The sequence below is a fragment of the Sarcophilus harrisii genome, chromosome 1 (assembly GCF_902635505.1).
Source record: "Sarcophilus harrisii chromosome 1, mSarHar1.11, whole genome shotgun sequence".
Taxonomy (NCBI): domain Eukaryota; kingdom Metazoa; phylum Chordata; class Mammalia; order Dasyuromorphia; family Dasyuridae; genus Sarcophilus; species Sarcophilus harrisii.
This window is the reverse complement of record NC_045426.1, coordinates 81791876-81814432: the sequence shown is the minus strand read 5'-3', so window position 1 is coordinate 81814432 and position 22557 is coordinate 81791876. Positions and strand designations below refer to the sequence as shown.

At 39.3% G+C, this 22557-nt stretch overlaps 1 protein-coding gene across 1 annotated transcript in view; it reads left to right on the top strand.

Annotated features, from left to right (window-relative positions):
• The window catches only part of DOCK3 (dedicator of cytokinesis 3), a 500037-nt gene that overhangs the window by 413949 nt on the left and 63531 nt on the right, over nucleotides 1-22557 (top strand). The window contains exons 25-35 of the mRNA XM_031958628.1: nucleotides 320-447; nucleotides 3211-3357; nucleotides 6103-6201; nucleotides 7603-7697; nucleotides 10260-10335; nucleotides 10731-10831; nucleotides 11078-11136; nucleotides 14211-14359; nucleotides 18502-18587; nucleotides 20937-20963; nucleotides 21082-21177. Coding sequence (XP_031814488.1) covers nucleotides 320-447; nucleotides 3211-3357; nucleotides 6103-6201; nucleotides 7603-7697; nucleotides 10260-10335; nucleotides 10731-10831; nucleotides 11078-11136; nucleotides 14211-14359; nucleotides 18502-18587; nucleotides 20937-20963; nucleotides 21082-21177 — 1063 coding nt within the window. The remainder of the gene's footprint in view (nucleotides 1-319; nucleotides 448-3210; nucleotides 3358-6102; nucleotides 6202-7602; nucleotides 7698-10259; nucleotides 10336-10730; nucleotides 10832-11077; nucleotides 11137-14210; nucleotides 14360-18501; nucleotides 18588-20936; nucleotides 20964-21081; nucleotides 21178-22557) is intronic.

Below are 22557 nucleotides of genomic sequence, written 5' to 3'. Positions count from 1 at the left end.
CTCATTACAGGCGATGTTTAGAATGAGAGTAGAAGGGAAGTGGGGTGGTTTGTCGATCATTTCTGTTGGAAAAACAGAAATTGGCTCACCAGAGGAAATGAGATGTTCAAATGTGTCTGCTTGGCTTTCTGACTCTTCTAGAAAAAAAAAGTAAATAATCTTACTAATCACCCAGTCCCAGCCCTATTTGGAAGCTATAGAGACAAGTGACTTGTTTCTGCAGCCATTTAGGTCTGCTTGGTTGGGCAAGCAAGGCTAACACAAATGGCCAGCCCTCTTCCAAAGGTCACCTTAGGATTCTCTGCCTCTTTTCTTCCAGAATCCAGACGCATCCTTCTCCCTGTGGTTCTTCATCATATCCACTTACACCTAAGGCAACAAAAGGAGCTGCTGATCTGCTCTGGGATCCTCAGCAGCATTTTCTCCATCATCAAGACCAGTTCGTTGGTAATGGGCTCCCTTTTCCACTGGTCTAGCTCTAATCTGTTTTTACCATGAGCAGACATAGACCAAGAAGAACTGCTCTGTGCAATATTCATTCAGGGGAGCTTCTCTTAGCAATGAGAGAATCTTCGAGTAAATGAGCTCTGTGTTATGGGTGTGTATATACATACACACACCTTCTGGCATTTTTTAACAGTGTGCTCTTTCCCTTAAAAAAAAACTCCATTTCTACAAATCTGTATTAGATTGGCACTTTCTAAATTTCCTCTGCCAGCTCTATATCAGTTATCTATAGGACCTGAAAGTCTCATGTTGATATTCTCTATGTATTTCCTGAAAGACATTAATTATGGATTTCTGGTAAGTTCCTAGGGACTCCCTCAAAATGGCTTCAGTGAGGTTGGGCCAAGTTGCTTAAATCTTTCCTGGAAGAAAGTATCTTCCTTTGGTTCTGTAAGATAGCCCAGAGGTCTGAGAGAAGCAGAGACATAGTGATTTAATAACTACTGATTACCCACAATGTACAAGGCAAGCTGAGAATTGAAAAGACTCAAACTTGGCTCACTGGGGATGTAAGAAAATAAGATGAACTATACAATTAACTATCCTTTAAGAATGATGCTTTCATTATAACATTTATTCCTTTCTTTCCACCTTTCCCTGTCTCTCCTTTCTTTTTCCTTCCTTTCTTTTTTTTCAAAACCTAAAGCAGGAGATTATGTATAATACTACCACAGTTATAGGTAATTATATTATTTTATTAAACCAATGGAAGTTTGATGGAAGGATCGCACTTTAAATGAAAGTTCTCTGAATGGAAACTGTGATATATTGTACCCATTGTGCCCATTGGTCCCTCGAATGAGCTGTAGATAAAATGTTGAGGAAGAAATGGAATAAGGAAACAAAAAGGATTTGAAGGAAACGTACAGAGTTTGAGCCATTGAGAGTAAAAGAAGGCAAAGGTGATTCAGAGAAATGAACTGTGATAAGGAGGGACTTCAGACTCAGTTGAAGTAGCATGAATGTTACTTGACAGGTGAGAAGGGAAATTCTAGGGCAGGAGCCAGCAAACTCTTTAATGGTAAACAGGGGAGGAAGATGTGGAGAAGAAGAAATAAGTGGAGGAGGAGGAAGAGTTATAGAAGGAAGAGAAATATGAGAAGGAAGAGAAGAAGAGGAGATGGGAGGAGGAGGAGGAGAAAGCAGAAGAGGAGGAGAACAAGAACAAGAAAAGAGGAAGAAGAATAATTATGAAGAAAGGAAAAAAAAATGTGCCATAGGTCACTTATGACTGCTAAAGGGAGTTTTTAGAATGAAATTATCAAATTGATAGCCAAGAATTTATTCAATAGTTATTAAGTAATATATAGAGTGCATAGTGCTGCATTCTGAAGGAAAGAGAAAGTTTAGTTAAGAAATAGTCTTTGCTCTTATGAAGCCTATAGTCTAGTAAGATGATGTAGTAGAATAGTAGTAGAAAAATTCTAAGGGACAAGGAGATCTAGCCAAGAGGCAACAAGGCTCTTTGTATAAAAATTTTAAAGTATTAACAATAGGATTGAAGATTAAATATGAGCATTGGAGAAGAACCAAAGATGATTCCAATCCCACAGTGTATTGTAAAATGGGGAAATTATTAGTGGGAAGTTGAGAAGAAAGGCTGTTTCCTCTTTCCCAAGTCAATTTGAATTGATGATAAAGTCTACACAGATGGAATTTGTAGAAATAAAAGACCCAGATATGGATAATGGCACACAAAGAAGGGAGATAGAAAAGTAGAGATGTGACCGACTCATAGCAATTAGTAAAACAAGTAAACATTTATTAAGCATCTAGCTGCTGGCTATTCAAAGCCAAAAGGGAAACTCTCTATAGATTCAGGTAACTAGGGAAAACAACTCACATGTAGATAAATGTAGATAGACAGAATGTGAGCCAGGCAGGGGAATCAGGACAGGTTTCATGTAGAAAGTGGTGTTTGATCTCACTCTTGAAGGAAGCTAGGGCTTCTAAGCTGCATAGTTGAGGAGGAAGTGCATTCCAAGCATGTCCTAAGAGTTAGAACAAAGCAGAGAGATGGGTAAAAGAGAGCCATGTATGAAAAAGAGTAAAAAGCCAGCACTTTAGAGTTAAGTGGAAGGAAGTAATGTGAAATGAGCCTGAAGGTAGATTGGATGGTGAGGGACTTTAATTACCAAATTGAGGTTTGTTAGTACAGACAGAGAACAGACAGAGAACTGAAAATGGTTGGGATCTCCCAAGGAGAAAACTTAGGAGGAGATGAAAGACCTGAAAGGGACCCAAACACCTCAATGCTTGTTAGTGATAAAAATCTGCCACTGTTTTATACTTAACAGTCATTGTATCGCTGGGTAGAAGTTGATCTGATCATTTGAATTTTGCATTCAGTATTAAAAGTCCTTCATAGCTTTTCTTTCAGGGAAACCATTGTAGAGATTAAAATTAGACTTATGTTTTCCCACTATGATAACTGTCCACCTCTGCCTTGTTTGATGAGTGAAGACAAGGCTGCCCTGAGATTGTCTTCAGTGTGAATGCTCTGCTAAACATCTAAGGGGGTCTCCCCTTATCTCCTAGACTTTCCAGGTGTTCTGGCCATTAACTCTAACCCAGCTGCAGTGCAGGTGTGGAACATCCTAGCAGGAAGACAGTGCCTAACATGACTACCTTCGTAAGTGCTGCCGATGGGACTCTTCCCATCTCCCACATGCTAACAGTTTGCTTTCTTGCTGCTTGCTCCAGGAAGCAGATGTAGTGGAGGAGGTTGAAATGATGGTGGAGAGCCTCTTGGATGTGCTCTTACAGACTCTGCTCACTATCATGAGTAAATCGCAGTCTCAGGAGGCGGTAAGGGGGCAGCGGTGCCCGCAGTGCACAGCCGAAATCACTGTTAGTAACTAACAATCAGGTTCTTTTGCCTGCTTTTCTAACCTTTATTCCCTTCACCAACCCCTCTCACCACCGCCTCCATCCCACGCCATCTCTCCCGCATGACTGATGAGAGCATGACTCCTTTCCTTCTTGAGTCACGGGACATTTCTTCCTTCCGGAAACCAGTCACAATTCCAGATTCATGCCTCTCTAGAATAGAAACAAACATGGATTGGTTGTAGGGAAAGCTCTCTTGAATTTCCTGATGCTTTCTGGCATTGACCTCTGGAGTCAGTCATTTTCCAAGGTGTGAAGACAGTTGGGAAAGATTCCCAGGTGCTATGCTGAGAGGATGAGAAAGAAAATCTCTCCCTAATCTGCTACTAGATGTCATCATGGAATACCAACTTAGCAGAAATGAATGTCATATGCAAGATAAAATGATGCTCAATTGTAATTTGCTTCTGTTGGGAAGCTTATAGCTTCTGCCTGCACTGTCAGTCACTAAACTTCGAGCATCAGAGATTTAGGCAAAAAATATGATGAGATGAAAACATACAATTATTAGAAAATAGTAGCCATGCAGATATGATTTAGTGCAGAAACAGGAGAGACTAGGATTTCAGGAGAAGAGAAACAGAAGGGAGGAAAGACCTGGCACTGCTGAGCTCCAGAGTGGACATTTTATTCCTGATGCTCCGAGTAGGAAAGACTGATATTGCTGGCAATCCCTTTTTTAAAAGTCTTCCATTGGCAGATGGGGATTAAAATTAATCTCTTGAGTTAAATCCTCTGTGGGAAAAGGCTAAACTCTAAGCATTCCAGGGAAAAAGAAGAGAGTTTGGGGGATGGGAAGAGGCAGAAAGAGAAGCAACATCAGTCTCATGCAACAAAGACACTCTGCCTGTAACTGGTAGGCACCTGCTATAAAAGGGTCCCTTGGTGTCCTGAGCGACCTCTATTTGGGAGTTCTCTTGGGCAGGGGTCCTCAAACTTTTTAAATAGGGGGCCAGTTCACTGTCCTTCAGACTGTTGGAGGGCCAGACTATAGTGAAAACAAAAACTTTGTTTTGTGGGCCTTTAAATAAAGAAACTTCATAGCCCTGGGTGAGGGGGATAAATGTCCTCAGCTGTTGCATCTGGCCGCAGGCCGTAGTTTGAGGACCCCTGTTAGAGGAATCCTATAAATAAACATATTCATAAAGAGCCAAAGCAAGGAGCTTGGACTGTAGTTATTAATTATAAGAACTAAAGTTCTTTTTATGTGTGATTCTTTGTGTTTATCCATCAGATGGGAGGGAATAAGATTTATAGAGTGCCTAGTGTATGGCAGGCACTAAAATGCTGAACTCTGTTTACAAATAGACTTCATTTGAGTTAGGTCTAGATCTGTGATTTCACTGCTGGAAGAAAGTCCCAGTGAGGAAACTACCTCCACAAGTATATGTCCCCGTTGGGACCTGACCCCAGAACTTTTTGGATTTGAGTCCAACTCTTTATCCACTGTTCTTTTCAACTTTAAACATATATAATAATTGTAATTCTTTAGCAAAAATTATTTAATCTGAATACTGAATAGAGGTTTGATTCCCTTGATCTTAAGAATACTAAAAAAAATTATGTACAATGAAGTTATTTCCCACACATCTTTCAGGATAGACATCTTTCTAGCTATTTTATTCATTCTCTGTCCTACCCCAGACTTGCCATTAATTTGGCTTTTGAGTGCTGCTTTGAGCCTTATCTGACTTGAAGAAGTGTTAAGGACTCTCATTTTTATCCCTAAATTCTCTGCCTTCCATTCCACAGTGCTTTCTTATTTATATCCAGTCTTTGGGCCCTTAGAATTCTGTGTAGTTCTTTTTCTAATTGCTGCCTTGCCTTTTAAGCTTCAGAAAACCCATGGAACCACAGAGGCCCTCTGTGATCTGAGCCTTCTGTGGGGAATTGCTCCATGGGTGCAGAATGAGAATTCTCACAATAAGGGAAGAGGCCCATACATGCAAAGGGTTAACTGAAAAACCTGTTGCAAGGAAAAATTGCAAGGAAGATCATTAATCTCTCACCTTGAGATGCTTCCTCATTATAGGATTTAAATGATCCTATGATATGAGGACACTGTCTAGTCTTGTTTATGTTGTAGTAAATGTCCTGATTTGAGCAGATCTAGACTTCTTTTTTTTTCTGAAGCAATTGGGGTTAAGTGACTTGCTCAGGGTCACATAGCCAGGAAGTGTTAAGTGTCTGAGGTCAGAACTCAGGTCCTCCTGACTTCAGAGCTGGTGCTCTACCCACTGCACCACCTAGCTGCCCCAGACTTAGACTTCTTTAGCAGAAAATGAAGCTCCCTTAAAATTTGATTTTGATGTTCATTTGTTTCAATCATGTCCGATTCTTCATGACCTCATTTGGGGTTTTCTTGGCAGACATACTTGAGTGGTCTGCCATTTCCTTCTCCAGCTCATTTCGCAGATGAGGAAACTGAGGTGAACAGGGTTAAGTGACTTGCCTAGTCACAGTCACACATCTAGGAAGTGTTTGAGGCCAGATTTGAACTCAGGAAAATAAGGTTCCTGACTTCCGGCCCAGCACTCTATCCACTGTACCATCTAGCTACCACTAAAGCTTGATAGTTTTCACCATCTTTCCATGGACATTGGGGCCATTTCAAACCCACCCCTTTTCCCTTGACCTGGGTGGACTTTGGGAAAATAATTCTTGCAGTTGTCTGTGCTAAGTGTGTCTGTTCCCATTGTTTGACAGGGGGAATATGTGTCCTGCCTCTTGTCCCTACTCCGTCAGATGTCAGACACACATTTCCAACATTTACTGGACAACTTTCAGAGCAAGGATGAGCTAAAGGTAGGAGGAGGCGGGATACTATAGTAACAATCTGTTAGGTTGTTAAACATTGATGGCTAGAGAGGGCAAAGGAATGGAAAACTGACTTTGGCTTCCAGTTTTTAGGGAAAAGATTAGTATTTCAAAGAAATAAATGAAGTAGGATTGTTGAGAAGACACAGCTATCCGGCTTTTCTTTGGAACTGGTATTATAATCTCCTTCAAACTGCAGGTTGTCAACTTCTCCCAGTGGTAACTGAGTGACTTAATAGAATAATTTCCCTTCATTAATACACAATTCCAAGATGTCAGCAGTAGGAAAGTGGCAATTGCCACATTAATCTGGCTGCAGCAACTTGAATTGCAAACTCCAGAACAGGAAGCACAAAGAAGTTGAGTGTTTCAGAATAGTTCCCTAATAGAACATGGTGCCACGTTTGTCATTATCCAGCTGTACAGCCACCAAGATTCATTAGCCTTCTCATACAGTTAACTACTCAACTTTGCTACATTTCTCACCTGTCCTTTAAAGGGATGTCTGTCACTCAAGGAGCTGCTTGATGCAGAGTCCTTGCATAGTTTCTCCAAGTGCATTGCCTGGTCTTGATTTGGAATTTGAAAACTGTGTGTCTATGGCAATGCTCACTGCAAGTCATTTTTCAGTCATATATAACTCTTCATGACCCCATTTGGGGTTTTCTTGGAGTTGATTCACCATTTCCTTCTTAAGCTTATTTTACAAATGAGCAGCTGGGCAAACAGAGTTAAGTGATTTGTCCAAAGTCACACAGCTAGTAAGTGTCTAAGACCAGATTTTAACTCATGAAGGGGAGATTCCTGATTCCAGGGGTGTGTACAGTGCGTCACCTACCTGCCCCAGAGACACCCTTGAGGGCTATATATTTCCCTAAACTAACATGAAAGAAGCCAATCTCCTATATGGGACTCCAATGTCAAGGAGAAAAATTAGGAATCTACTGACAAGTTTCTAATATGAAATAGAGGTTTATAGATTTATTTCTGCTGAGGCATTCTTAAGGCTTAGGTAACAAGTTAAAATAAGAGAAACAGTGCAGCATAATATACAACCTAGGAGCAACTCATCAGTAGATGGACAAAGAAAACAAACTCAAACCACTCATGGAATATCTCTCGACAGCAGACTTTTGGGCATTTAGCTAAGTATGTAAAGTACTGCTCCTGGACCAACCCACACAATGACCATATCTTCTCAAGAGTCTTTGGCCACACTTAGATCAACTGGAAGCCACCTACCCCAAAGTTAGGAGATAGCCAAAATTCCAGAAGAACAAAAGGGCTCTAGGTGGTTAGGGCTCACCATTGACTCTACTAGAGCCCAAGAAAATAGGTAGATTTGTTGATACTAATGACCCAATGTGCTGTGATCTTCTCCTATACCAGGAGTTCCTGCTTAAGATCTTCTGTGTATTTCGGAACCTGATGAAGATGAGTGTATTTCCTCGGGACTGGATGGTGATGAGACTGCTCACAAGCAAGTAAGTATTATCATGCTGATCATGCTTAGTGATGGATGAAGGATTAGATGAGGAATGAGTGAGTTCCTGGATTCATAGACAGCAACTCCTGTGTATTACAGAACTCTGCTGAGAGAACAGTAGCCCAGAGGAAAACATGAATGAAATAGGATTGCACCGCGATAGCCAAGGAGTGGGGTGAGGGCAGAGGGAAAGAAACAACTTTGCACACTGAAGCTAAGCCCTGAGAAGTAGCAGTGTTGGGTCTTATTACTGAGAGAATAACCCCCTGGCATTTTTTTCTTTACTAGACTTTGTTCCTGTTAAGATTTAATTAGGCGGCACAGTAGATAGAGCACAGCCTGGAAGTTAGGAAGACTCATCTTCCTAAGTTCAAATTTAGGCTCAGATACTTACTGTGTGACCCTATGAAAGTCACCTAAGCCTATTTTCCTTAGGTCCTCATCTACAAAATGATCTGAAAAAAAGGAAATGGCAAAGCACTCCAGTATCTTTGCCAAGAAAACCCCAAATGAGGTCATGAAGTTAGACATGACTAAAAAATGACAGAACCACGGTCATTTATTGAGCACCTATTATGTGCAGCATTTCCCTAGTAGCACTCAGTTACCAACCACATGTAACACATGGTCCTTTAAAATGAGAAGTTTCCCAGCCATCAAACTGCCTGTTATACTCAGCTATAACCTTGCCGCTTCCATAAATGGATCAAGGAAACAGATACCTGAAATTGGAGAGGAGGAATATGATTTGAGATTGGCCTTAAATATTAATGTCACTTATCTTTAGAGAAAGAGCTGTGGCATTAAAACTTACTATCATCATGGTATGATGAAAAGATCACCAAATCAGGTGTTAAAAGACTGGAGTTCAAGTTAGTTTAGTTCAACAAGCATTTATTTATTGAATGTCAGCTATTTGCTGGGCCCTGTGCTAAGCTCTGGAGATACAAACACAAAAACAAAGTCCCTGACTAGGAAGTATCCTAAAAGATACTTCCATTTCTTGTTTCATGTTCTAGAAATTCAATATTTGGAGTCAAAGGACCTACATTCAAATGCCACTGTGCTCCCCACTCTCTGTGATCTTGGACACAAGTACTTGGCCCTCTCTGAGTCTCAAGTTCTTCTACTATAAAATGGGGTGATTAGATGATATAAAGGTCCTTTTCACTTATAAATCCATGAGCATACCCTAAAGAATCCTACGTGTATGGATAACTGCATGCAAAATGTAAGCAAAATAAACACAAAAGGATTTTTGAGCTCCCTGGTCATCTACTAATCAACTATGAGCCAAGTTAGAAATCTCTTTGACCCTCAGGTTCCTCATTTGTCAAATGGACGTGATAATTTTTTGTCCTGTCCTCCTTTTGGCTCAAAAGATATTAGAAAGTCCCTTGCAAACTTTAAGGCTGCTTGCTATCGTGTGTGCATCTCATGTGGCCGTCTTGATCTGGGTTTATCTGCTGATACAAGTCCCAGAAATGGCCTTGTTTAATATGATCTGTGGGACTAGTATTATATTCCATTCCTGACATGGAAACAAAAAATAAAAGCCTATTTTTTAAAAAGGAGAAATAGCTAGTGACTTAGAGCTTTTAAATGACCTGTTCTGCTGACAGTGTGTGATTTGGACATTTCTGGGGTGAAAGAAAGTGAACAGACAATCCTCACTTGCTGTTACAATGTGTGACTATAAAGTGTATCATGAAAGAAATTGTCAGAAAACGGATAACATTTTCCCACTGAATCAAGATTTTAGTTATAGCTGGTGCTCCTGGGCACCATAGGGATCATACAATTAGTTCACATTTCTGTAGCAATTTAAAGCTTGCAAAATAGTTTCCATATATTCCATTTTGCTCTCGAAGCAAAGTTAGAAGCCTCTGCCACTATTTAAAATCCTAAAATTCTGTTCCAAATCCTTTAAAATTAAAAACAAATGCAACATACTCAAGTGGTCCCAATATTAGAATTATAGAATCAAAGAATATTAAATTTTAAAAATATCCCATAGCACCTTTAAACCCGCTCGACCTATAGGTGGCCAAATGCAGGTCCCAAGAGGAAAATGATCCCAAAGTCTCACAGCCAGTACATGGAAGAGCTAGGACAAATGTTGACTTCTGATCTGGCAGCCTTCCCACCGTTTCACACTGATGCCCTATGGTGAGACTGATTTTCATAAGTATTTATGAATCCCTCTCTTTACTTTATAGTCCCACCTTAAACATACATGAATTATTTTCAAGAAGAGTTCCCTAATTTGCATTCCCTTTGCAAATAATTAATTGCAAATTAAATTGCAAATTAAAAATGATACTAAGATTACCTCTCTTTCTGATCATTTCAACATCTAGAATCATTCTTCAAATGTGTCAGAATGAGTTTTTTTCTCTCCTTAGTCTTTTTGAAAGCTAAATTCTGGGTCTCAAGAAAAAAGGCTGTGAGTCACACAGTGATGTAGCTCCAGGCCCCATTCCTGAGCGTTTCATGGATTGACCCCTACCATATAGCTGCTGTCTGGACTTAACACCATCCTTGTCGTTTTTTCCTGCAGCATCATCGTCACTACTGTCCAGTACCTGTCTTCTGCACTGCACAAGAATTTCACAGACACAGACTTTGATTTTAAGGTATGTTCTCCAGGAGATCCTCATTTGCCTCCTTTAAAGCTACCAGAACTGAGACTAGTTTCTCAATTCCCTCTCTTCTTCCCAAGTGTCACTGGGACTTCATGCCAGAGCTGAGCTGGGACCTTGTGCCCCAAAAAGAGAATGCAGCCCAGGAAGCCTCTGTTGGTGTGCTATACGGCACTGAGCATGCAAATAACTTAAGGAACTGATTCAGAACCTTTGACTGTTTCTAACACCACGTCCCCATGACTGACACTGACATTTAAAAACAAAAATCTCACCTGAAAAAGGCAATACAAAAATCTATGCTAGATGACGATATTTTAAGTGCTTTCTCTACAAGGCCGGGGGGGAAATTCAGACTGTCACACATTTCATCTGTTCCTGCTCTCTAGGTGTGGAATTCCTATTTTAGCCTGGCAGTCCTGTTCATAAATCAGCCAAGCCTCCAGTTAGAAATTGTCACTCCAGCCAAGAGGAAGAAGATTCTAGACAAGTAAGACAATTGTGCCCTAATCCCTCGTTTACCACCCCAGCTCCAGATGGGTTCTGTTTCCATGAAAGACCTTCATGTGGTCAGGGTACTAACTACCATCAGGGAATCATCCCCAAGGAACCCGTGTGAGCATTGCAGACCACAGGCACAGCGTTCTGCAAAGCTTGGAAACAGGGCCTAAAGACTGACTTCCCTGTGCTGGTGCTTTACTCCTGTAATAGGTGGAATGTGTATTCTCTCTCCCAGATATGGTGACATGCGAGTGATGATGGCTTATGAACTATTCAGCATGTGGCAGAACTTAGGTAGGTCTCTACTATTTCCTCCTTCTTTATTTCTGTGTCTTATACAAGCCAAATTATATGGGCAACAGAAATCATTCCTCTCCCTATGAATATATGTATAATATATATAGCTTTTTATGGAGGCAATTGGGGTTAAGTGACTTGCCCAGGGCCACACAGCCAGGAAGTATTAAGTGTCTGAGGTCGGATTTGAACTCAGGTCCTCCTGACTCCAGGGCTGAGGCTCTATCCACTGCACCACCTAGCTGCCCCTCTCCCTATGAATATTAATGAAATCAAATAATATTCATGCCATGTCTTTTACCTGTTTTTATCCATAGTATGCAGAGTCTATGGCAAGTGTGGAATCCATAGGGGAAAAAAACTAGGCCTTCTAGAATGTCACTAATTAACCAGAGAAAAGTGGGGGGGAAGGGGAGAATGGGAAAAGTTTTTCTAAGAGATATAGTCTAGACTTAGTCTCAAGAATATCCAGCCTGAATTTTTGAGAACTAAAGTCAAGAAAAACAAGAAGAAAATAAAAGCATATTTTTTGCATGATCTAATGATAGTAGTTGTGTTTTTATTTTTAGTCTTAGGATACATTTATTAGAAATTCATGTCAAAAGTTTGGGTTTCAGCTTTTAATTGAACAGGAAATTCTTGACAGAATGTAGGAATAAAATACTACTTTAACATCTGGGACAAAAGATTTGTATTTGTTTTTATATTTTGAACCCCTTTGATAATGTGTTAAAGACAGTGAAGCCCTTTTCAGAATAATGTTTTTTTTTTTAAGTACAAAATAAAATATAGGATTACAAAGGAAATCAACTACACAGAAATACATATATCAACATATATTTTTAAAAGATCACAGACTCCAGGTTAAGAACCCCTAATATAGGAAGCTCTTGGGACTCAATGAGAGCACATCTGGTTGTAAAATGCACTATCTACTATAAATAACTGGGAGTCACATTCCTTCTAAGTTGCCAAAAGAACTAAGCCAACAATTAGAAAATAGTAAAACAACTCTGCCAGGTTGGTTTCCAAGTGAAACTACTCAGTTGGTTGTTAGGTTGTTAAGAATTATACACAAATTTGTCTAGACTGTGTAAATATATCATATTAATTAAAGATGATGAGAAATATAGAAAACTAAAGAAATATAGGAAACTAATTTTTTTTAACATATGCCAAATGACTATCACTGTTTCATCAGGCCATTAATTCTGATCACTGCTACCAAACTGCAGAATTCACGAATGTGAAAAACGAGAATTTTGTGGGTACCTAAGCTTTAAGATCTGACTGTAAGGTTGACTTAACCTTTGCTTTTCATAAATTTGAGGTTTTCCTTCTCCGGAGGACTATAGCCTTTCTGTGGTTCTAATTTTTACTACAACTTTCCCAAGTAGGATGTTCAGAATAGGAATCTTTAGAATGACTTATGGATAATTATGTCATCAATTTTTGATGGATGGAAGGAAAGAAGGAAGGAAGGAAGAAAGGAAGGAAGGAAGGAAGGAAGGAAGGAAGGAAGGAAGGAAGGAAGGAAGGAAGGAAGGAAGGAAAGGAAGGAAAGGAAGGAAGAAAGAAAAGCTGATATCTTACTTGTATCAGAGTGATGCTACCAACCAGAACATCCATCATCGGTATTCTAATTTTCTCTCATTCAACTGAATTCTTTCTGACATAGATGAATTAACATTAGCCCCCATATTGGTCCTAAAATCCTCAAGAACTCAAGATAAGCAGTGCCATCATCAGGTTCCCCTCTTTACAGATGCAAAATCTGTACCATTTTGTTAATATGTGTTCACAAAATATGCTATTTATTGAACTTTTCAGTGCACAGTTAATAACCTCAAAAGTTTCATGTTGATGATACCTTATGCCTTCGGGGGCTATGTAGTAGTTGATGTAAATGATGTTTAATGATGTTTTCTCATTGCTATGAGATAAACTTACATAGTGATAAGATCTCTTTGCCTTATTGCAAAGGCCATAAAAAGTCATCCCCCCAAAAAAAATCAAATTAAATTAATTTAAAAAAAAAAGTCATCCCCACTGTAAGCAAGCACACAAAACCAGTTTGCTCCTCATTAGTGTTTTTTAAAAGAGTGATAATAGTATTTTTAGAATGTTATTTTCCCAGGTATCATTTTCACAGTCCAAAGAAAAAACTAAGACTTCCTATTGTTGATCAGTCCAGCCATGATCTGGGCAAATACACTTAAGTGCCTTAAGTTCCACTCACAATCACAGTAAGCAAACAGCTACAAAACTCTTTTATTTTTCCAGTCAAGAATTTGGTACATTTGAATCTTATAAAAGACTTTCTCCAAAAGATTTAATTCCTTATTGAGTTAGGTCTAAGTATATATATTTCTATCTTTCTTAATAAAGGAACCAATCTTTTTTCAGTTTGAAATGTGAAAAAAAAAGTCACATGGAAGTGTTTCTAGTTTTAAGTATCCCAATTTCTATTCCAGCCTAGTAACAACTAATGAAGTGCCATGACCCAGTTGCGTGGGAGGTTATGCTCAAGTTGGAGTGAGAGGAGCTTGTGAAGATGTTGTATATTATATAATATTGGTGTTGAAAAGTTTAAACCTGTTCAGTTCAATAATATACATTCAGGAGCAAAATCAGAGTAAGATCTTTTTAACTGAAGCTGAAAGCAATAAGCACCAAGCTAAATAAATTGACTTTGAAATAAATATTCTTTGGAATTGTTTCAAGGTCTTCATCCTAACTGAGAATAAAGACAAAAGTCCATTATAGCCAATACCTATTCTACTTTTTGATTTGAGAATAAATAAATTGTTTGGAGTTTTCAGGGAATTCATAGAAACAACTTTCAGGTTTCCAAGAAGGGAAATACAGTGTGTCTAACAGAACCACAATGAACTCACCCATGAAAGTTAGATAGCAAAAGAATTAGTTCTCCAAATACTCTTAACTGAAGAATCTGCTTTGCTCTAAGAGTCTTTATTGCCCAAAAGGTTAATTGACAACCTAGTATTTTATATCCTCTGTAGGAGGAAAGTATTAGACGTTAACTGAATATAAATTGTTTTGCCATCTAGGTGAACATAAAATTCACTTTATTCCGGGAATGATCGGTCCTTTTCTGGGTGTTACCCTAGTCCCGCAGCCAGAGGTTCGTAATATCATGATCCCCATCTTTCATGATATGATGGACTGGGAGCAGAGGAAAAATGGCAACTTCAAACAGGTAAGACAACTTCTCAGGGTCATTCAGGATCTTCTCTTCTTAGACCTCCTGAGGCAGGCTCAACAAGCCCATTGCTCCCTGGTGAGAGATTATGTGGGATCTATCAGTTAGATAAGGATTTGACATTTAAGGCTCTTTTCACAGGTTTGTTTTGTCTTGATTTATTTTGACTGATTTGAAAATGTGAACTAATTTTCCTAGCTTATTTATGCAGGGAAGGATTAGGACTGAGAGTAAAAAGAAGTAAGAGGCCCAAGTGTGATCAAGGAGAGAACAGGGAAGATATTTCATCTCCAGACTACTGCTAGAAACAAAGAGTACCCATGATGTATTGGGAGGTTGTCATCCTTTCTGAAGTACACTACATTAAATTTCTGGTTTATGGAATATGTTTTTTTACAATAGTTTTTTTTTTATTGCAGAAAGAGGCAGAGGGTCACCCTCCTGCAATATTAACTCTTACTTGAAGGCAAAGGGATGTACTGGGTAATCTCTAGAAATTCCCAAAGGGCAGCTTTCTTGGATTCTCTGAACAAAGATTCTGGTCACAGATGAAATCAAGAGAAATAACAATTATGAAAAAGATTTTTTTTATTTCCCCTGAAGCTATGTGCTTCTGCCCTTCCAATGACAACTTGTCCCTTCGTCATTCTTTCTGGTCTCATTTCTCTGTAGTGACTTGACAGTTGATAGGCAAGTGAAGGGATAACCTACACAGAACTCAAAAAAGAATAATCCATGACCAGCAACTGCCTCTGATTTCATCCAAAGTCAAAGGTAAACTGCCTCTTCAGGAAAGGAGGACATTTATTCTTTCAGTCTTTAGCATCAACCTTTCCTATTCCAGTAAACCAGCCTGTGTCTGCTGATCAAAGTAAAAAAAATGTTTTTCAATAGAATCCAAGTCACCAATCAATTTTTTTTCTTTTTTTTTTTTTATTTAATAGCCTTTAATTTACAGGATATATACATGGGTAACTTTACAGCATTAACACCAATCAATTTTTCAATTCAACAGAGCTTTACTGAGCTCCTACTGTATGTAAAGTCCAATGCTGAGTTCTTATACACTGTCATAGTTCATACTGCAGAGCAAAGCAATTTGAGCTAGACTTAGTTCTGCATCAGGGTGACCCTCTGAGTTCTCCCTGCATAAAAAACAATTGCAAACAGAACATGTTCGCCAAACCAAACACAGCTTGATTTTTCAAATTAAGGTTGCAACTCTGGTAGTTAGAAAACCTTGTCTGGATGCATGGGAAGAGCCTCTGGGATATAAAACTCATTGGTGGAGAATAAATGGGGAAATCAAGATTTCACTTTAGAAATGTTGGTTTTCCTAATGGTCAGAATAAAAGCAATTGCTATAAACTTAAACTAGTCGATATTGCAAATTATAAGGTGATAGATTTGAATAGATTCCTTTTTCATTTAGCCTAGATACATTTACTTTGGAGATAAGAGGTTTGTCTTCCCTTGCAATTCTAGACCTCTCCCAAAAATCTCTCCTCTATTTCGTGCTCCTGGCAATATTGAAGTAGACTCATTTCCCCCTCATCATTTAACAAATGTGTCACTTTTTCTATCTAAATCTTCTTACACTGTCACCCTCTCACCATTCATTGTTCCAGACCTTACTGCATAAATAGGCCCGACCAAATCTCCTTTTCTAACCCTGGGTGATATTTTATGCCACTTTTAGCCCCTTAGCCATCCTAAATAGGATGCTGCAGTCTACTTGGGACCACCCTGCATCACTCCTTAGAACCGTTCTTGGGGTCACCTACGTGACTATTGATGTCAAAAACAGATGGGAATTTTCTATTGTTGTTATAATTAAGGAGAAGCTTGAAATCAGTTAAAGTACTATACTGTTTTCCAAATACAATCTGGATACATATCTCCTGTTATTAAATTCTGAGTCCAACTCATTGTTTCATCTGCAATACCTGATCAATATATTCACACAGATGGACAAGTTCAATAGGTTGTCCATCCATTTGCACCTGACAATTTGGCATTTAACGCCTATTTATTTTTTCTTGTGTGGAATATTAAGATTTAAACTCTTTTCAGTGGACAAGAGTATTAAGAGTTTGTAGTATCCTAGTGCTTGATCATGTCATGCAAATGGGAATATCTATCCGAAATAGACAAATACAACCCTCATTTCCAAAAGTTTTGTGAAGATTCAATTCAACAAATAATTATTTACTCTTATATTTACTGTATTTACTATTTATTTGCTACTGTATTTACTACACATAGAGCTCTCTTCTGTGGGTTGGAAAACAAAATGATAAAGATACATCAATGCTTTTATGAAGCTTGTAGAATAGAGGAGTCATACCCATAGCAATACTGTGGAGCAATACTTAACCAAAAAAAATTAAAATTCAATAAAACATAGGTAGTGTTACATTTTGAAATTAAATCAATAGGAAACCTGCAGGAATCCTTAGATATGAATTAATGGCCCCTATTTCTATTGGGGTTTGACACCACTCAATATGAGTCCCAAAGATATGACCAAAATATGTAATCATAATACAGAACACATGATTTAAGAGTTATCAAAAACAAACTGTTACATAAGGTCCAAAGCAGGGGACCTATATGCCTGGGGGAAAGAAGGGAAGAAAATCAGGAAAGCCTTCCTTAAATGTCGTTGGCCTTTGAGTTGAGCTTTATATATTAGACAGAAATTCAGTTGGAAGAGGAGGGGAGAGAATTCCAGGTGTAGGGAATATCATAAGCAAAGTCACAGAGCCTAGAAAGTGCATGAATGTAAAGAGGACAGAGAGTAGTCCAGTTTTATTGGAGAGCATACGCCTATAAGCTGAAGCTGGAAAAATAGGAAGATACCTATTCTAAGGGCAACATGAATACTAGGGTAGGAAGTTTAAGATTTACTTTATACATGTAGAAATTGTGAGACAGAGCAGTTTGAGATTGGAGAGTTTGGGGAGAAATAATCAAAGTGAATGAGGCCACAATGCAAAGAATGAATTGGAGGAAATCAAGGATAAAGACAAGAAATCAGGGTATAGAACACTGGAGTCGAGAGGACTTGAGTTCAAATCCAGCCTCAAACACTTGATATTTACTAGCTGTGTAACCCTGCACAAATCACTTAATCCTAACGGCCTCACCAAAAAGGAAGTCAGAGCAAAAGTCTACCAAAGCAAGCCTGTTTTGAGTGGAAATAGCGGTAGAAGATGGGAGTATGTACTAGAGGAGGAGCAGTGGGACTAGGACAGAGGGAACATATGTGAAAGATGTCATAGAAGGAGATTCCTCAGTAAATCATAGTAAATCATAATAAACCATGAGAGGGTGAGGGACAAGAAAGTCAAAAATATTCCCAAGATTGGAAAGATTTGATTTATCACATATGACCAATCCCTCTCCCGATTTCACTGTCGTAAAAGGCTAATAAACAGTTACTGCGCATTATGTTCTTGAAAGGAATAGTTAGTGAGCAGAGATGCTATTACACCTCATTTTTTAGAATTTAGGAAAAAAAATTCATCACCTTCAATTGACTTGTAAATAACAGCAGCACAAAAGATTTTAGATCCAGTGTGTTTCTACTTTGCGGAAAGAAGGCTCTTCAAGGTGAATTACTGAATGGGAAGTTCCACGGTCCTCTTATTCTCTCCTTCATTCATATAATCACAACAAACTAATGTCAGCAATTATACTGTAGATTAGTCTCCCAGTGAGCTCTCCTTTATGACTGACTGGTAAAAGAGGATAAGGTTCCAGCCAAATTATTTTTTCACATAAAGACAGTATATGGATATTGTTGCAAATGAAAGAAAACAGCTTACCAAAGCCTTCTTTGAAAACTAAAATGCCTTTCTTACCAGGCTGGGCTTGTTTTTTGCCTTGATTTAGGGAAAGAATACCTGGCACTTATATGGGTCTCATCTTTCCATGAAATAAACAGGGCAGGTAGTATTCCAGACTCGGGGGCATGGTATCGTAGTGTTATAGAACAATCTGGCCCAACTGGAGTTTGTTTGGAACAAGAAAAACACCAGGAAGGGAACAAAAGCCAGGAACAACAATTCCCACATAATGGTGGCTGAATTTTTTACCTATTGTCCTCTCCCTAAGAAATCTCTTCTTTCCTCTAGGTGGAAGCTGAGCTAATCGATAAACTGGATAGCTTGGTATCAGAAGGGAAAGGAGATGAGAACTACAGGGAGCTCTTCAGTCTGCTGTAAGCCATGTCGGCCCTCAATCCCCTTGCGGGCTCAGGGTCATTCTCACCATCAGAAACAGTCAGAAAACAGAAATATCTGTTAACCAATAAGTTTTCTCTCAATAAGGGTGGGGACTCCAGAACCGGCCTTCCCCTGACCTAGAGTGGAATGTAGACATTCAAACAACTGATTACTTATATGACAGCTTTTACATTCATCAAGACAATTGTTATTTTGTTTTAATTGCCTAGTCCTATTTCCTATATCACTTACATCACTTTGGTATTTGTCTCATAAGAATTAACCAGTTAAATGTGTTTTTTTCCTATTTCTATCCCCCAAAAAAGTCTCTCTATTTTAAAGAGAAAGGGATTCTTTCCTCTCTAGGACATTTTTGCATTATTGTCTATCTATGAGAGACCAGCCTACAGTCTTCAATTCTTCCTCCAAGCAATGGGGTCTTTCTTGTAGATAGTGAGGAACTTCTGCTGCTAGACAATGATAGCCAGAAAGCTATCACTAGAATGGACTCACATTTTGGTCATGGCCAAGAAGGGGATTTGTTTTGTGCACATTTTACAAGGATTTTCTTTTTCTTAGGGGCAGGAGTGTGGGGGGGATCAAGAATGGGAAATGAGGAAAGTGGAGGGAGAAAAGATAAATCCTTGGTAATTGAATTAAAAAAAAAAAAAAAGACCAGAGTCCTGGGTTTCTGAAGTCTTGGTCTCTAACCCAAGTTTTGCCATTCACTATTTAAAATTAAATGGGTAAGGCCTTTTCCCATCTCTGGAACTCAGGTTCATGATCTGCAAGAGGTGATCCGACCACATATTCTAGGGTTTTTATGACTTTCTCATTGGTCTCAGTGCTGTAGTAAGAAACATCCTGCCAGGTAATGGGCTAAGAAAGAAGAAAAGATCTTCTTTCCCTGAGGTCTCCCACTTAAAGATAAGTGATAAATGATGTTGTTTTTATTATCCCAAAGAATGAAAAATAGAAAACAATTACAGCAAAAAAGTCCCTCTCATCTCACTTGTGGTTTGAAATTTGAAGATTTTCTTTACTTAAGTGGTGGTGTAATTACAAGCCAGAAAGCCTTTTGCTGAAATAGCAAATATGCAAAAGTTGTTCTTTTTTGGACCAGACTTGTGATTTCAATGGTGTAGGATGTGAGGAAACTCTCCTTGCCAAGATCAGCACCTGCCCTGATGGGGTGGTCTTCAGGAGTTTCCTGAGATCCAAAGAGGTTAAGTGACTCAGTCAGAATCTCAAAGTCTCTAAAGGTCAGAGGAAGACCTTAAATTAAGTCTTTCTGACTTTGAGGCCAGCTTTCTAGCCAATTTTCCACGTAAACGTATTTAATTTCCCAAATTGTTGATTGAATAAATACTATGACAGTAATTCATTTGAAGATTAGAGAACTAATAATGATTTGTAAAGGTTAGCACAGAGAGGACTTGGATTCCTGACAAGATCCTAGAACATACGACTGAAAAATGATTTGTTGCTTTCCACAAAATGTGAAAAATGCTTTCTGACCTTTAGCCTACCCAGTGTGTCGGAGACTAAGACAAACCTCTTCTCTCCCAAAGATATTTCCTTAGTGTCTTCTTGCGTGGTTCACCAGGCAGCAGGGGAGTGCAGAACTCCTCAGAATGCTTTTTGTGAAGTAATGCCAATATTAGCTTGGGATAGCTCTGAATATGTCTATCATTGTTCTCTCATTCTCTCTCCCTCTCTTTTCCCTGTTTCCCCCCTCCTATCTTTCTCCCCTTTTTCTTCCCTCTTTCTTCTTCTCTCTTCCCTATTTTCACTTTCTCCCTTTTCCTCCCTTTTTTCTTCTCCCTCCTCTCTCCTCTTCTCCCTTTTGTTTCCTCTCTCTCCTTTTCTCTTTGTTCCTTTCTCTTTCTTTTGTTCCCTTCTCTCTCCTATCTCTATCTTCTTCCCTCTCTCTCTCCTCTGTTCCTCTCTTCTTTCTTTTGTTTCCTTCTCTTTCTCTTCTCTATCTTCTTCCCTCTATGCTTCTATCTCTCCCTCTCTGTTTCTCTCTCTTCTTTCTTTTGTTCTCTTCTATCTTCTCTCTCTCTCCCTCCATTCTTCCTTTTTACCTCCCTCCCTTTTTCTCTATTGGTCTCTTTTTGCTTCTCTTTCATCCCTTGCACTCTCACCATTTCTGTCTCTTTGTCTCTGTCTCTTCTGTTCGGATCTACACTGTCCCCCCTAGGTGTGCTCTGAGCCCGTCTGTTTTAGGGCACAACTCTTGTGCTTATAACCTTTTCTGGGGCAATGGGAGAGGACAGCGGATCTTCATTCTTTGCTATCAGCTTAGTAACCTCCTTGTCTTTGCTTCCTGCTGCGTGGAGTAGAACTCAGCTGTTTGGGCCCTACCCGAGGTAAGGCTTCCACTTGGTGAGTCTGCTGTCTCCCAGAGACGGGCGCTCCCTCTGTCTCTCTGCTGCTTCACCGGGATGTGGAGTACAGTCTCATGAGTTGTCCTTTTATCTCCAACAGTCTGCTAGAGAAAATTGAACAGGAAACATGGAGAGAAACAGGCCTCTCATTTGTCACTTCTGTCACGCGTCTCATGGAGCGCCTCCTTGACTACAGGTACTCTTCTTCAACACAAGTCTGACCTTTCTGGACTAACATCTCGTGACCTTTAAAATGATGGCTAATGCCCTTCAGAGAGAGAGAACTGTCTTTATCAGTAATGGAAATCACCAATCAGGATTCTGTCCCTGGCACACAAAACATATTCTTTCAGGGGTAATACAGCCCAAGGATGACTAAAATAACCCCTTAGGTCTACCAGCACTTTGTGTGGTCCTTGTGCAATTGTGTCCCAAATGAAAGAAATGAATAGTGGAATCTGTGGAAATCATGAAAGGGATTGGGGGGCAGGGTTAACAGGCTAGAATTTGGGTAATCTGGCTCTTTGTAAAAAAAAAAAAAAAAAAAGGTAAAACTGTGGGGAAGGGAGCACTGGAAGGAAGAGGAGAAAAAGGAAGAAGAGAAAAGGAGAGCAGAATCTAATAGGACTGGGGAGAGAAGGCAAATTCTGCACGTTTCCTGAGTGCATAATTGCCTTGGGAATATAAATGGGCAGAAAAATCTCATCTGGTCCAAAATCATGTACTCAGAACAAGGAACACTTGAGTTCTATTCAATCTTCCTAGTAACTGCTTGCTTTGTGGAGTTTATCTTCTCTCTGCGTCCGTTTCCACAGCTAGGGTATACTTGTTCATTATGTATCATGAAAATCATGAGTTCAATGCTTTGGCATCCTCACAGAAAGAAGGCTCTGGGTCTCCACATGATAGTGATGTTTTTCATGAAACCGCCATCTTCTCTCTAGTAACAAGCAAGGCTTTATGAAAGAGCTTCTAAGTGCCAGTGAAGTCCCTTAATTACTCTCTCAGCAGGGTTCAGGTAGTGGGAAAGGGCACCTTGGGGAGACAGAGGAAGAGGACATTGCTTGCTGAAGATGAGCGATAATAAAAAGATAAAATCCATCCCCCGAGTAGCAGTTGCTGATAAAGAGATAAAATCCATCCCCCAAGTAGCAATCGCCTTCTCTTGGCTGCGGACATATGCAGGAGCAGGGGGGAGTGCTTCTCAACAAGTGGACACAGGAGACAGAGGTAGTTCTCACAGCCTGCAATGATTGCTGAAATGAGAAATGCCACAATGATTCAAGCAGGTGCAGAGTATGTAGGGATAAACTCATCTCTTCAGTTCAAGTCCAAAAGTATTTATTAAGACAATATGCTAGATACCAGGGAAATGAAGAGAAAAAACCTGAAAAACTCTGCCCTCAAGAAGCTTGTGTTCTACTAGATGAAAACAACATACAAATGTACACAAACAATTGAAAGCTTTTCCAAGAACAAAACATATCTAGAATAAGAAAAAAGCCATTGGTTGGTAGGAAATCTTCACAAGAGATATGTCTGAGAAAGGTCTGAGATCTAGGGTATATAGGAAATT